Source organism: Bradysia coprophila, unplaced genomic scaffold (assembly GCF_014529535.1).
Source record: "Bradysia coprophila strain Holo2 unplaced genomic scaffold, BU_Bcop_v1 contig_583, whole genome shotgun sequence".
NCBI lineage: Eukaryota > Metazoa > Arthropoda > Insecta > Diptera > Sciaridae > Bradysia > Bradysia coprophila.
Genome location: NW_023503823.1, coordinates 496,424 through 513,149, shown reverse-complemented (window position 1 = coordinate 513,149; position 16,726 = coordinate 496,424). Strand labels below are relative to the sequence as shown.

General features: G+C 35.0%; 2 protein-coding genes across 2 annotated transcripts in view; one reads left to right on the top strand and one right to left on the bottom strand.

The window, feature by feature from the left end:
• LOC119083231 (zinc finger protein 271-like) overlaps positions 1–16,726 on the top strand; it is a 700,255-nt gene that overhangs the window by 316,459 nt on the left and 367,070 nt on the right. The window lies entirely within an intron of this gene.
• Positions 1,578–16,726, bottom strand: part of LOC119083248 (roundabout homolog 2) — a 53,522-nt gene continuing 38,373 nt past the window's right edge. Inside the window, exons 4-12 of the mRNA XM_037192910.1 lie at positions 16,004–16,288; positions 15,800–15,940; positions 15,541–15,672; positions 14,101–15,474; positions 13,788–14,028; positions 12,179–12,339; positions 10,566–10,682; positions 9,787–9,868; positions 1,578–7,448 (exon numbers count right to left, since the gene is read on the bottom strand). Coding sequence (XP_037048805.1) covers positions 6,704–7,448; positions 9,787–9,868; positions 10,566–10,682; positions 12,179–12,339; positions 13,788–14,028; positions 14,101–15,474; positions 15,541–15,672; positions 15,800–15,940; positions 16,004–16,288 — 3,278 coding nt within the window. The 3' untranslated portion in view covers positions 1,578–6,703. The remainder of the gene's footprint in view (positions 7,449–9,786; positions 9,869–10,565; positions 10,683–12,178; positions 12,340–13,787; positions 14,029–14,100; positions 15,475–15,540; positions 15,673–15,799; positions 15,941–16,003; positions 16,289–16,726) is intronic.

Here is a 16,726-nt window from a genome sequence, read left to right as displayed (position 1 = left end):
GAACACATTTTCTTTAACCAAACTTTCAAACATTCGATATTAGTTTTGGTGTTGCGCCTGAGTGCAGAAGAAATAAGTATTACTGAAAACAAATTGTCAATAAATTATTTTTCCTAACTAGTCTTGTAGTATTTCAACCGTCGTTTAGAAAAAACGTTGTTCCTAACTCATGCTAAAAGGCTTTTTTAGCGAATTCGATTCCAGAACTCGGCTCCGGCTCGTGGAAAATAACTATAAAATGCATAGAAAACCGTACTTTTCATGTTTCAAGCACTTCCATCGAAGCCCTCAGCATAAAAAATCCATTACATAACACTCGGAATAAAAATGATATTTGTCGTTTTCATGCGTTTATAGACCTCGGCTTCGCCTCGGATCAACAAACTTCACACGAAAACTCTACTTTTCACCTTTTTATACCTATATGTGTAATACTATTGCAGCCCAAATGACATCTGAAATCATTTTTCTAAATAAGAGTTTTCCTCGTCATCTGCCATCTGTGACGCAATTTTTTTTAACATTGTCAATAGTCAATTTACAATACTTTCGCTATGAAGAGATGATTCGTACAATGTGCGAATAGCTAATAGTTATTTATCTACCAAGGTAGGTATGAATGTATTTTTTCGCACTAGATGTCGATTGTCGACCCGAGGCGAAGCCGAGGTCGACAAGACGTCGTGTGCGAAAAAATACCGGCATACCTACCTTGGTAGATACAACGTTTTTCGCAATTTCGGGCCATAATCACCTTTCCAATGCAAAACATGTCCTACATTTTCTTCCAAAATTCTTGTGTATACAGAAATTCATTTGAACGATCAAGAAGGCTCCATTACAATACACATTGCAATGTGATGTAAAGAGACGCGTTGAATGAAATCGAGTAGTCAATGCTTAGTATATACGCTTCAACAATACGTTCGGTATAATTGTGTGACTCTATAGCCGAATGGCTATAGTCGCTGCTTTGTGTTCAAAAACCTTTTGGTGTCGGGGGTTCGATTTCTGGTCAATGCAAGATTTTTATTTATAAAAATTTGGCCTTCGTTGAAGGTAATAGGTTCTTTAGCGTGCGAAAAAAAAGTTGATATCGCACTGCGTGCGAAAAAAAAGTTAATATCGCACTGCGTCCAGGAATACAGTGAAATAAATACCTTCAAGACGACATTAAATGGATGCATGGAAAGGTGATGATTATGGACCGGAATTGCGAAAAGTATTATACGTAGTGCCTATTCGCAAATGTGTATTCGTATATTTGATGAATATTCTGGTCTTATCGATCTTATTTTGAGAGTCAATTCAATTACCTTCTTTGATTCTCCATGTTTATTTATGTCGTTTTGCTAAGATGAAAAATTTAGCAACAGAAACGATTTCTTTTATCAATAATATAATTTTATTCGATATGTTTTGGACGGTCAAATGTACAATTTTACAAGAGATGTCGTCATTTTCTGTAATAATGGCACATTATTATTTTAGTTTTTTCCTTCTTATTTCCTTTTTTCTTCATGTTTAATCCTTAAATTATGCTGTTCAATTGTTGAATAATTTAATATTTTTTAAATTTTATTTTCTTTTCAAAAATTTATTTAGTTTCCACTTAGTTTTTGTTTTTAACTTTTAGCATTTTTTTTCAGTTTATGTATTTACAAAAAGCGTTAAAAGGTTAGGTTTTTTCTTTTTTATTTTTAACTTTCTCATTTCTCAATAATATTTCTCAGCTGATTTGTTTTGCAGTAGAAAAACGTTAAACTTGCTTAAAAATATCTTTTTTCTTCAGTTTATTGTGTTTAATAATAAAAATTTACGAACGTACAAACTTTAGAAAGAAAGGAAAAATCAAAAAAGTTAATGTTCTGAAGAGAGAGGTAGTTGATTTATTTATGAATTGAATTTTGATTAGAGGGATTCTATTGAAAAAGAACCTGCCGAAATCGGACGTATTTTTTCACGATCGATGACATTTTCTGCTCGAATTCAAAATAATTGCAAAAACCATTTTTTTTCTAAAATCTATTTTGAATTCTAAGCCGAATCTTACCCATAACTACTTGATATACCAATGGACCTGATCTGGTCCGGACCTCGATCCGGACCAGTTCCAGTAAAGCGGTTCCAAAAAATTCCATAATTTCAACTTTACCTGACACTACCATTTTTTCGCTTCGTGTTAGATTACCCAACACCCGAGACCTATTGCAAAAATTCGTCCGTTTTTGGCATGGTTTTTCTTCGAAAAAACCCTCTTTAATGATTGAGATTGGGATGATCAGTTCGGGCATAAATTGCATTAGGCAATAAGTTTTTATGAGTCTTACGAGATGATGAGTAGATGTTTGGGTACAGACCGTACACATTTTTTCAAATTTCGTGTGTACGCTTTGCGATGTGAATATTATCTGAACATCCACATTTATGATTATTAATCAGCAAACCGATGATGAATACAACAAATTAAACATAAATTACCATTTTATTCAGTCTTTATTGCTGACAAACACATAATATATTTGCAAACTTTCAGTTCACCCATATACTTGCACCAGCATTGAAAGTATTATGTACACACAATTCCAATAAAAGTTCCATTTACATTTTCAATTGATATTAGCTTTATACACAAAAAGTAATTTTATGTGTTGACTTAGTAATACTACTTAGCCAACAATTAGTACTCCAAATCAAATGAAAATGAAAGAAAAAAGAAACTACTTTGTTCCGAATCCATGGTTATTGGGCATGGTAGCAATAAATTTCGTACGAAAATAAACTACAAACGTCAATCAAACTGGAAAACTTTCTTTTTCCTTTTTTTATATTCCGTTATTTCGTTTTCGTTTTAACAAGGGGAAAAATGGTGCACCCAGTGTACACCGAAGTGGAACCAAACCAAATGAAGGAAGAAAAAAATCGACAGAGAGAGAGAGAGAGAGAAAAAAATTGGAAAAAGTCATTACTTGAAAAAGTTTTACCATAAGATGAATGAATGTATTATGTTGTTTGTAGGAGTTGTGAAAGCATGACTTCTTGACGAACTTTTCCAATAAAAAGTTTTTTTTTGCTTGCATTTTAATTAAATAGATTCAATTAGTACTGCACGACATTTATGTTTGTAGATTTACTCATTTTGTTTGTTTGTTTGTTTTTTTCTTATTTATAATTTAAATCATTGCGAATGATAACAACGGATTTGCTTGAATTTGCTCCCAACAAGTCTATAGACACAATTAGCATTGCTGGTCATTAGCGTATTCCGATTTAATTATCTTTAATCTGAGCGCTTAGTCATATTTTTTTACAAACCATTTTAGCATCAGCTTTATCAACGGTTATCAACGTTCCGGAACTACTGAAATAGTTTGGATTAGATAATGTTCGATGAATCGATCTTAATCTTTCAAATAATGAAAATAATAAATTGAGAAATCGTAAGTTTGTCTTTATCAATTATCAATATTTGGCTTATTATCAATAGCTATCAGTTGATAAAACATTCGCTTTTGATATTGTATCGATTATTGTAAAATTTAACCATCGTTTGATGAACGGACCATCAGAACTTTCTGCGAATTTTCAGAAGTCTACAATCTATTGATGGTGTCACGTTCTACGATATGTGATATGAAAAATGATTAAATTCAAAAGTTTCGTAAAGCATTAAAGCGTGAGAGAGCTATCGGTATAGCATTCTTCAAATAAACTTGCATGCAAACTTCATCAATCCTCCCTACAGTCGGCGACTTTGAAATACGGTGGAAGAATTATAAGAAGTTACATTTTCAAAAATTTCAATCGACGTTATTAATTCCACGTGCGATTTACACACATATACATACACAAATGTCGTAACATAATGCATATGGAATGAATAGCGTCGATTGGATTGTAATTGTTACTTCTTATAATTCCGAGACTGTAAATTAGGCATTTTGGTTCAGATATTTTTCAGCTGATGCACTCATACAAACAAAAGTGTTTGGACATCTTTAAACGGGTGAAACAGTCAGAGGCAAGCGCTTGATGTAGTGGTAAAGTCGATTGTACATGCTTTACTTTATACGGATCTTGTCAAGCGTATTGTCATACTATGTATTACATAGACATTACATATCGGTCATATCGGTATAATTGAAATAAAAAATTTACGAAAAGAGAGTCGACAGCAGTTTACGACTTTTACTCGAATCAGCTAAACAAAATATAAATTATTATTTTTTTTTCACTGAACCAACTTAAACTTGAAGTGTCGACTTGCTTGCATCGAAATCTGATATGATCAGTAAGTCATTGTACCCGAATGAACATTATTTCAATTTCAGAAATTTTCCGGGAAAGAATAACTTTCATAAACTCACTCTCGATCAGTAAACAAAAAATTGTGCGTCTTCAGTGTGAGCGTATCGAGCGCATCATTTCGGATATTATTTGTTCATGTCATAGCACTGCTACTAGCAATAACATTAAAAAAAGTTGGAGGCTGATGTAATTAAAATAGGCGCTGCATCTCTGTCGTTACGACAGAATACAATTGAACACGTATAAAATATTGGAAGCTTTTCAACGTTTGACTTGCGAGTGTTAATGCTAAGAGCATTGCTATGTACATACCAATAAATCGACGATATACGAATAGAGAAAAAGGTAAACAAAAATGGGCTTGATCTAATGACCTTAAACTCGAAAATCGAATTAAAATTTTTATCAATTGTGGATCATCAGACGATATGTATAACAATTATATAAAACCACAAAAAAATCTACTTTTCACCGGTTAGATTTTATTCGTTACAACTGGTAAACGTTGACTATAACCGACTAATTTATACTAATTATGTTAGAAGAAAACCGCACGTTTCGGAATTATAACAATATAAACTTTTCATTGCTGAAATGTGATGCAAAAGTAAATATGCTCGCGATAATTGTAACTTTATTTGCGTTTTGTTTATAATATAATCAACATGTTTTGATTAACGAATATATTATTCGGAATATTCCAAGCTTAACTATAATGACTTTATAATGACTGATATTACATTGACTTTGAGCGTTACAGTTTCAGGTAAATACTTTTTAGGTTTCAATTTTTTTAAATTTTTTTTTCTCAATTTTTTTAATAATAAAAAACAAATCAAGTTAGTTCTCTACACTATTTATGCCTTTGTGTTATATTTATAATATTACTTGGAGTAATTTTGGTTTCATTTACAAAATGTACACGGTTTAATAGGAGAATAACGTTGAATTTCAATTATTCACTTATTTGGAAGAGACACACACGTAGGATTTACACTTTACATAAATTCAATGGACTAGGATGACATCGAAAAGAAAATAAAATGCCTTTGGTCAAATTAAGTCGTTTCTTGTATTGTAGTGAGATGGGCGAGAGGAATTGTACATCAAAAACGCAATATCTTCAAATTAACATCACTGAAGACTCCAAGCAACAGGGTCGGCCTAACCCTATGAGTATTAGAGCGATACCCGAAAGACTTTTTAATTTTTGTGTGACAATGAAGGGTTTTACAATTTTTTTTTATTGAAACCCCGAGGGACATTTTTCAGCCAAGCTCTGACTTGAACAAAATGTTAGTAATTCACTCGCATTGTTTCACTTCATATTTTAATGGACAATTCCTACAATTAGCCCGTTAGTATTGAATTAAATTAATAAATAATTTTTCAGTAATCCTGCTGAATTATGATGTCCGTTTTCGGGAATTTGAATTTGGTGTCAGACTTTCAGTAATGCTTGACTTATTTGTGTTGGACCACATCGAATAATAGTCCACGATTTTAAGCATTGAATAAAAATTCGAATCAAATCTTGGCAGCAAATGAAACTTTTAACCTTTCACAAACGGCAATCATGTTACCATTGTTACCAGTATAGGTAGTCTTGGCAAAGATCATTATTTTACTGCATTTGTTACGTTACATTACACATATTATTAGAATTGACCCTGACCATTGTTCACCCATATGCTTCAAATCAGAGCGGATTGGATTGGCAGTTTTTATACCAATATTATGTCTCTCCAACGGAGACCACGGCCTCAACAGTAATTTAATATTAAAGAAAAAGATTACAGCGAATTGTGCTGCAGCCCCACTAAAATTAGGCATCGTAGGCCGTCATCGTTGAGCACCTCTTAAAAAAATAAAAACAGTTTTAATCGGAGAAAAAAATTGCAACTCGAGTGATTGCTGCACGAGCGAAGCGAGCGAGCTTTGAAATGTTTTCTCCTCGTGCCACAAACTTCATGTCGTTGCAATACACGGTTTGGTAGAGTGGCTCATATTTTAGGTAAAAACCTATTCTGTGAATCAGGAATGGGCGAGAATAGTTCACTCAATTTAGGCCGTTTAGATTTCAATGGAAATTTATTTATTGAGATTTTGAACACTCGCTGTTATGGTTAATAAAGAAAGATGTGACGTAAATTGACTTTGTTGTTAGTGAATGGCTACCGTTATGGATTCTCTTTTTTAGAAAAACCCCAGTTATGAAAGTTAAATGAACGTTTCAAACGATGGCGAGAAAGGTATGAATTTGCTCCAGCTCGTTTCTAGTCCATTAAAATATTACAAAAATCTCTTACCATTTCGTGTCGATGTAAAATTTTCCCCAACCAAATTTAATAATTTCACAATTCCAATATGCAACCACGGCATTCTCACAGTTTCATTACACATTATCGCTTTTGCCGAAACTGCTCAAATAACCGCTACCTCCGCCGCCACCGCCTCCATACACATTATTTCCACTAAAATTATGTTTACTATTTAAATTATGATTATCACTGCTGTTCGAATTCCCTTGAAAATGATATGTTGAATTTTGAACGGTCGTCCAACTACCATCTTCTTTCGACTTAACAAATAACGGTTGCTCTAATGTCCTTCCATTATCACTACCACCGAAACTTATTTTATCACAATGACCAAGTTTGGGTAAACGATTGCGTCGAATTGTACCGACCGAACCGCATTTCATGCCTCCACCCACACCAATTACACCGCCACCATAGCCATTCATCGGCACACTAGCTGATGACGATGAACGATTTAGATTATTTATCATGTCCATTTTATTTTCAATTATATTCATTTTTGTAGCTTTATTGTGCGTTGGAAAATTCGATTCAGAGTATGCGAACGAATGTCCCATGCCGGCAATGTTGCCATTATTACTATTGCCACCACTGCCGCCCACACCATCCCTATCGGCGACGTTGTAATGGCAACTCGTTGGTGCTGAATAAATGCTATTTTTATTGTTGTTGTGAAAATTATTTGTGAAAATGTTGGCATTTTTGACGAGATTTGTTGTCGCATAGGCTCCACAGCTATCGTATAGGGGTGAGGTTGGATTTTTGAATGTCGAACATCCGGCTACCTCGGCATAGTCTGGCATATTTAGGGGAGTTAATCTGGAACAACGACAAAAAAATAATATTTTTTATTGTTTTTACATCTCGTGCGGGAACAAGTACGTATTTGTTGTTGTTTTTGTGAATTTACGTTTTTGTTTACGAGGGTTGGTCGGAATGGTCGGTAATGGATAAATTAGATAAGAATGAAATTTTCATTGCGAAATTGTAATTAAATTTGCAATCATTTGACCAATAAATGTGTTGTGACACTAAATAAAACGACTACGCAATTCAAATCTGTGGGGTTTATGAATCTACTTTTTGATCATATTTTATCCATATAACAAACACATTTATCTTAACAGAAATTCCTATACAGCAAATATAGAAACAAGCGACGACCTATACAGTAAAATGTATGTTAAAACAAATGAAGTACAAGATTTTGTATCAAAATAGACGATATTTTGAATGATTTTAAGAACTGGAACACAAGTGATGTCTATGTTGTACTGCACCATAATTTCTACTGCTTTGGTGCACTGCACCATAATTTCAGTGCTTTCGTGCACTGCACTTTAAATTTTATTTAGTTGTCTGGATCAAAACTAATAACAGTAAGAGACAGTGAAATTTCATGAAATCACTCCATCTAACTGTAAAGGCTGCCTGCGCCTTATTACATCTCATTGCGTATAACCGTCTGTACACCTTCCGTCGTTTAAACCTTTTCTGGTGTAAAGTCTTTTACTTCAGTCCTAGATGACTAACACAATCTCTTTCGTACACTTATGAGTTTTCTACAGGGATTCCAGCAATGAAATTTCATTTCGACTATGATTCGCTGACTTTTTCGTGCGCAAATCGGTATAGTGTTCTTAGAGCATTGTATCGAGTGGTACGCCATGACCTGATGAGAAATGGTATTTTTGAACTGCATATTAATGCAAAATGTTAAAAGACGTATTTGAATTTTCTCTCAGATCGAAACAGTGGTCGAATGTTTATGTACTATTTGTTAAAGAAGATTATTTCTACAGATTGTAGACGTTGCAATAAAACCTGATGCTGCTAAAAATGGTAAATATGTATAAAACCGAGTCTGATTTAAGTCTTCTTTAACTGATTGAGTTTTATAAAGATTATCGTTAGCCAACCGCATATCTATTAGGACTCGGGGATGGAAATGAAATCCACAATTTGTGGAAATGAACAATCTCTACAGTCTTTTAAGTAGTGGGGCTACTCATTTTAACAAATTGAGGATTTCATTTTTACTCTGGTCTCTAAATACATCTCCTAAATACATTAACCTGTCATAGACAGTCAGCATATTAACAGTTTTATTATTTGATATATTACTTCATGTGATCGAAGATTTTCAGAGATTTATTTCAGAAATCTTTTACTTCATTTGTTTTGAACATGTCTTTTGCTATATATGACCTCTTCTTTCTCTGTGAAATCTTTATTTTATGTTTGTTCTAATTTACATGTTAATCAGTACACGGTTGAATATAAAAGAGATCTAGACCATCGTTCACCCGCTGTACACAAGTCTACATTAATTTATGGGAAAAGCTCTAGTGTAATTATACAATTCAAATATCGCGGTTACTTCAAATGTTATACGAGTCGAATACTATACAACAGATAACAACCGTCTGTAACAAGGAAAATTTCAAAAAATCAAGTTTATATCTCCAATAGTTCCTGTTCACAACGAGTTTTGAGTGCACTGGCAACAGCACAGCTGAAACATTTTGAAACTACGAAAAAATAATGTTGAAAACATTTATCTCGCTTCAATGGTACGTAATTTTGTACAACTAATTAACCTTAATCACGCCATAGATCCTAGTTACTCTTCTCGGCATCAATTCCGTTAAAGCATTAACGGTTAAATTAGTACTGGATTAATCCCACCAGAGATAATAAATTATTTATTTAACCTATCAGAATCTACATACGTATAGGAATACACAGGAATACCACAAAACATAATGTAACCATTATGCTGTTTAAATGTGACATTGTACTCTCATTTATGCCATGAATATATTTGTGGATGAATTTAGTTATACCAGAACAATCCGGTAAATATATACATTCGTACAAATCATTTATATAAGTGACACACATGGTACATATACATTCGTGGGGACCGTTCACAAACTACCAACGCTCTCTGGGAGGGAGGATGGGGTCTGATAACAGCAAACGTTCCATTCATTTTCGAAATTTTCTTCATACAAAAACGGCTAGGAAGCATCGTCATTTTTCGTTTGCGTAATTTGTGAACGGTCCCGCACATACGCACACACACACGTTCGTTCGCAATGTAAATTTAATTAATCCTTTAATTATCATCAATTCATCTGTTCACATAACTTACCGTTCGTAGTCAGGAAGCGGAAGTATTGGCGCTCCAGAAATTTGTGCATAATCCGGTATCTGATCTTTTCGTGTGACAGTGGCTGAAAAATGAATTTTAAAAGAGGGAATGATATTGTAGGATATGCGCGGAAATGTTATTTCGAAATCGATTGGAGAATAATGTGTGTAGTTTGCGTATTGATTCCGGGGAAGTTACGATTAGGTTGATATTGGAACAACTAAATTCTGTAAATCGATGAACAATTGCATGGAACAATGTAACCTACGTATTTCTTGTGTCAGACCAATCTGTTCGGGTGCGAACAGTCGGAAAATATTTTTGAGTAGAAACCTTGCATATGGCACAGTGCCTTTTTTAACAAGGAGAAATGAAGTTAAAAAAATTATGTTCACATCAAGAATGACCTTCCTGTTGAAATTACAACTGTAAATAACATCTACAGTAATTCCGAGACTAATATTCACAACTCTGACAATTCGCACCCGATTGCGAATATCGATTTTTCAATGAAACACAAATCCAAACGATTTTTCCATTCTTTTATCGAAGACTGCACGAAAGTAAAACCGACTCGGCTTAGTTTTCTTTTCTATTATTTTAGCGGAGTATTACAAACCCAGAAAAAAATGTGATTTCCATTTTGCCGGATAAAATTACGACATGAGCACCTGCCTTGACATAGTTTATTTTTCGTCGGAAATGATTTTCACTTTCCCACTAATCCGATTCCATGAAATGATAAAGACAGAAAAACCAACAAATCAAATTTCACTCACATTGTCCATGATCCGATGATGCCTGTCTCCAAATTCCACCTGCCGGATCAATCCACACACCGTTCGAATTCAATGGCAGTGTAGGAAATTTTCTTACCGTTCCAATTGCGTGATTTCCTGTAATAATTTTCAAATTGAAAAATGAAATTTCTGTTTTTTTTCCCTTGTATGTGCTGTCGTCGTCGTCAAGTCTTGCGGTCTTATATATTTTTAAAGACATTTATAAAACGATGTGAAAGTGTGTGTTATATATTGGCTTAGAAAGGCGAATATGTTCCAGTAAAAATTGCTTGACGTTGTTTCTGAGTGTAAGTATACGTCGACGACGGCAATATATAAAATGTGTTGAGTTGGGTTACCTACAAATTTGTATTTAAGCTCGGTTTGTACAGTTCTTTTTTTCCTCTGCTTTCAACCCCTTATCGCATTATTGAATAAAACGTTATATCCGCTTGTCACGGTATTACACTACCTGACGAGGTTACAGAAAAAAAATGCGTTTGTCATTTTTATACGAGACATTCCCTGTTATTACGTACGGATTATTGCGGTCTCGTTGGGTTGTTTTATTGAACAAATAGAAGCGAGTGAATGCGTATTCATACCATTCATACAATAAATTTCATGGCCTTAAGTACGGAAGGAGGACGCCTACAATGCATACATAAGTACTCAATCAATGTGGTATTGATAAGCATAAATAATGACTGGAACGAACTGTACAATTATTTTAAATTGCTGGTTGCGTGCGGAGATGGTATCATTTAAAATGTATCATTCGAAAAATCAGTGTAAATGATTGGTTTAACGCAACGGTGACAGTGTTTGTTTGTCATTGTGCCAATAAAATGTCCTCACGAAGACAGTATTATACTACCGACCCATATACCTCTGAATGGTTATACGTTCTCACGCATATAATCCATGAATGTCCTATTAACCAGACCCATACATTATAAATCGATCCATTCGAGTAGGGTTAGAGATTGTCCATTAAGCCTACAACAAAATCTTTCGGTTTGATATTAATACCTTCACCGTTGAGCGAATATGGGCACGAATTGTATTTTTTAAGCAACGAATTAACAGTCTTTTGGACACAGAAAACCCTTTCATGCTTGTAAATTTATCGACTGTAATAATGACCCTTTGATGCGTACGAATCAAAATTCGTGACACAGAGAAGTGTTTTGGATTCATTAATCGTAAAGCAAAGATACACTTCAGTTCCGTTCAAATTAAGCTTAAGCTCATCCCCCACTCACCTATCCGCAAAAAGCGAAAATATTTAGCTTATTTCACACTTTATCTCTTCCACGAAATTAATTTCAATTACTTCCGGTTATTTGTTTTTTACCAAAAATTTTAACCTTTTTCCACATCGATAATAAAATGAAAACAAACGAGAGAAGAAAGCAGGAAAAAAACGAGTTCACAAAATATTTTCCGCTCTCATTTTTCTCGAATATAATACAAAAAACAAAAGCTCCGAAATTATCGTACCCTTTCGTTTTAACCTAGTTGGATATTTATGGGCAAAATTAAATTGCCAAGAAATAACCGAATAGACAATAACACTTGGAATAGAAAAATAAAATCAACACTTCACTTACCATGAATACTGCCTAAGGAAGTTTGTTTAATAAATTGAATACGTTTGAAGAGGACCATTGCTCCGAAAAGGAATACAATCACCGCGATGATCGAACCCAACAAAACAATGAACCACGTTTGGGTGAGAATGTCATCGGATAAATTGTGGTTTATTGGATATCTGTGGAAAAAGAGAAAAAAATTCATTTGATGTTGTCAATTTATTTAACAGTAATCCCTCGGGCGGTAAATTAATACATTTATTTATTGCATGGACGTACTAATGGAATTATTGTACAAATTAACTGGGAAAAGTATTTGACACAACAATTATCTTGAAAAAGCAGAATAGGGATGATAAACGGAGTTTTATGAAAAAGCCAGTTAAATCAAAAGATTTCAAAACGGACACATCTCCAACACTCATGAATCAATTTATTTTTCTGAGGACCTTGAACATCATCTCATGAGTAAATTGTATATCAAATTTGAAAGGATTGTATTGGTCCTTCTTGTCTCAATCAATTTGCCTAAACTCTACTAACGTTCAACTGGGAATAAAACTAGACAAAACCTATCTTGAATCTAGCATTTCGAAGAGATGAACCGTTCAAACCTTATAAACAGGGCCTAATTTTGAGAGGTATTTCACCAAATTTCACTAGAAAATTCACTAAATTTGGTGAGTTTTTTAGTGAAATTTATTGAAAATTAGAGAAATATTTCTCAATACTATGTCCTGTTTATAAAGACATTCTACTAAAGACACAATAAATCTCATTGGTCAAAGTACTGGAATTTAAGAATTTATTTACGTGTTCGGTTCAGTGGACTATGATCTCTTCCTAAATGAACAATTATATTCATCCTATGGTCCATTTTTAACTAGGAATGCTTCAATTTTTGGCGGACTTGCAAAATGTTTCACCAATAACTTCTCAGACTCATCACGCGAAATGCCCAGTACAGTTTGTAGAATGGAGATGAAATTTGAAAACCGACGTTTCGTAACGGATGGAAAACTGTATAATTAACTAGTGACTAGTGATAAAACATGAAAAGTAGTGCGTAGCCGATTTTACATGCGTTGAAAGTGGTGCTTGAAACATGAAAAATACGGTTTTCCACGCATGTAAACAATATTTCCTTACTTCTCACGATTGAGAATTAAAAAAGGGCGGTAATTGCAAAACTCGTGAATTATTGAAGACTTCTAGTGTTTAACCATTCGGTTTTTGTCCTGAGAAGAATTACCGGAGATCAGAGAAATGATAACAGATGATGTTGCTTCCGCCCCGAGGGTCAGCGTAGCGACATCTGTCATCATTTCTTTGCCAGAGAAGAGTCATTTAAAGTTCTCTCGAAACACCAGAAAGATGTCAAAACCCTAGAAACGGATAATCATCTGTTATCTACAGCGACGACAAAAAGTAAGCAATGACTTCCAAGTAGTGTAGTCTAAGGGCCATTATAACAAAATTGTTATGTTGAAACAGATGAAGTAAAAGAATTGTACCAATCATTAGGCAATACTTTCAATAAAAGAAGTAAAAGATTTCACAATTATATCGGTATAGGCTTTTGACGGCAGTCAAATGAGTAAAATAAACAATTTCATTCGTTTCTTACCTCGTATATCCTTGATCCAATTTTTTGGTATGTGGATCCAATCGCAAAATCGCTGGCAAACTATACGGACCCATGCCCACTTTAGTAGAAGCTGCCACGCTGACGGAGTACATAACTCCGGATGACAGATTTGCTAGAAGCAACGATGGTATTGTACCGTCGACCGTCATGTTTGTAAGAATTTTCGACATATTGTGCGCATCGAATCCTCGAACAATGACGTGGAAATTTTTCAACAATCCTATCGGTAGATGAGAAAAAGAGGAACATGTCGGTTATATCGGTTACATAATGTCGGTTGTAATATACATACCGTTGATGGTTTGATTTGGTGGTGGTTGCCATTTTAAGTACACAGCTGTCGAGTTCAATAAAATAGCCTCCATGTTAATGGGTGAACTGCTCGGAATGTCTTCAATCGTTCTTGCACGTCGCGAATTCGATGGTCGACCTTCAACGGTCTTGTAAAATGGTACCAAGAAAAATTCGTACTCCGCATATTTATCGAGGCCTGAAATTGTGCACGCCGAAGCACCACCACCGTGCAGAACTGTTAACATTTTATAGCCACCGATCGACGATAATTCCCGAGAATAAATGTAAAATCCTTCAACGAATTGTCCATTAATGATCTCCCAAGCTAATCGAACACTGGTAGAGTCGGTTGCATTTGCTTCCAATAGTTCAACAACATCACCCGAAGACAAGACCGCCTGCGCTTCAGTTAGTACAATGTCTTCGTCGAAAATGATTTGCTTGCCGGCAACAGCAGGATCCGACATAGGACTAGGATTTGAGACTCCATGCAAATTTTCAGCCCGTACAATGAAAATGTATGTGGCGTCTAATGTCAAATCACGTTGAGTGTACGTTGTGTCGACAACCTTCGAGGCCACTTCAATCCAGCCTTTGCTCATGTTATTTGAGAAAATCTCCACCGAATATCCAATAATTTCTGATCCACCAATTTTATTACTTGGTAGCCATGAGATTGTTATGCTGTCGTCCGTAACATTGATAACTTGCGGTTTCGATGGTGCGCTGGGCATTTTTGATGTTTCTGGTGCTCGAAAAAATTTGATATTCGGATTGGTTGGTATTTCTAATCGAAGAAATCCGCTCCAAGTAGATTTACCACTGCGAGAACTAGCAACACACGTGTAGAGGCCTTGATCGGTGTCCTTATCCAAATCTACAATTGTTAACAGCCCCGATTCGGTGATATTGATCTTATGCGATGGAATAACTGGTATGCCGTCCCTATACCATGATATTATTGGAGTTGGCGTTCCACTGGCTCGACAATTTAACAACGCAACCGATTTCACTGGCAGTGTTTGATTGACCGGACCTTGGATTATAATCGGAGGTGGTCGATCTTCTTGCGAAGTTATCGTAAGTTTCGAGCGAACACTTATCGATCCCACTAAATTGATGGCACTGCATATTATTACCAGGCCATTGTCGCTACGTTTTGCCTGTGACACTGTTAACACTGTCAATCCCTCTGGTGTCGATTTGGCTTCGAAATTATTTAATTTGACGCCAGGAAATATCAGCGAACGATTGCCTTCAATTGACCAAAACATTGTGGGCTTAGGAGTTCCCATTGACTTGCATTCGAACGATGCATCGTTGGATGCTTCAATGGATTGGGCCGTTGGTCTAATAACGAATGATGGAGGAGCTGAATTCATAAATTGAAAGATTAAGGTAACTGTGCGGATAAAGATTGCTGTAAACAGAAACATACAGTGAACTGTAAGTGATCCCATAGCTGTGATTGAACCAACAATGTTATCAGCTTCACAACTGTATTCGCCTTCATCATCAACAGTTACGTCTTCTAAGCGTAGACTACGGTCTTCAAGAATTTGAACCCGATCTGTTAGAACATTCAAATGGGTACGTAAATTTGGTTGCTCATCAGAAAAAAATAATAATTTTTTGTGAACCAGTGATGCTCTTCTCACGTTCTTCGAATAAACATATTGTCGTAAATATCATCTTACCTAGAGGCATATTACCACCGGATGCACTTCTCCTCCATAATACATCTGGGAAAGGATCTCCGCCGACCCTACATTGAAATGTCACGGATGAACCTTCAACTACCGTCTGATCATGAGGACCTCGCACCAGGAATGGTTTTACTAATGAACCCAAAAATTGCATCGATTAACCTTTTACCAGATATAAAACCTCTTCGCACTCACCATAAACTTTCAACGATGATATTGTCGATTCACGAACACCAACAATATTTTTCGCAACACACTGATACTGGCCTTCGTCGGTTTGTCGAGTATCCTGAATGGCTAAATTTCCTCCATCGACAATTCGAATTCTTTTAGAATTTTCAACTTCGAGTTTTTGTCCATTTTTACGCCAGATAAGAGTTGGTTCCGGTGTTCCACGTGGTGGAGCGCATTCTAGTAGTGCTGTGTCACCTTGGGCTACTCGTGTATTTTGTGGTTCTAGTCGAAAATCGTCGCGCAGGACTGTAAAGTAATTTAAATTTAATGTAATAGTTGTATATCCAATGTAAGTGAAGTAATTTCTAATTTGTAATAGAAAAATTAGACTGAATTTACAAAAGTAAAACTTGAAAGTACGCTCTCTGACAATTATGAATGAATTCGCAAAAATCTCGAACCAAGATGCAATCCATTTGCGATCTGAAAAACCTTTGGCTCCATAGAAAAGACAATTTTTGTAGAACAATTTTTTTGTCCTTTCATATTTGGCAATAGAGTTGGGTCTATTGGGTAAAGAAAAATTAATTTTTGAAAACTATCGAAAATCGATATTTGATTTCAGGCTTCGGAGGACAGCAACCAAAAATATTGTTATTGAATATTAAAGGGTGGTCTCCTGAACTTCACTATAACACATAACAAACTTAATAAAAAGAGATGCACGATTTTGTGAGAGAATTT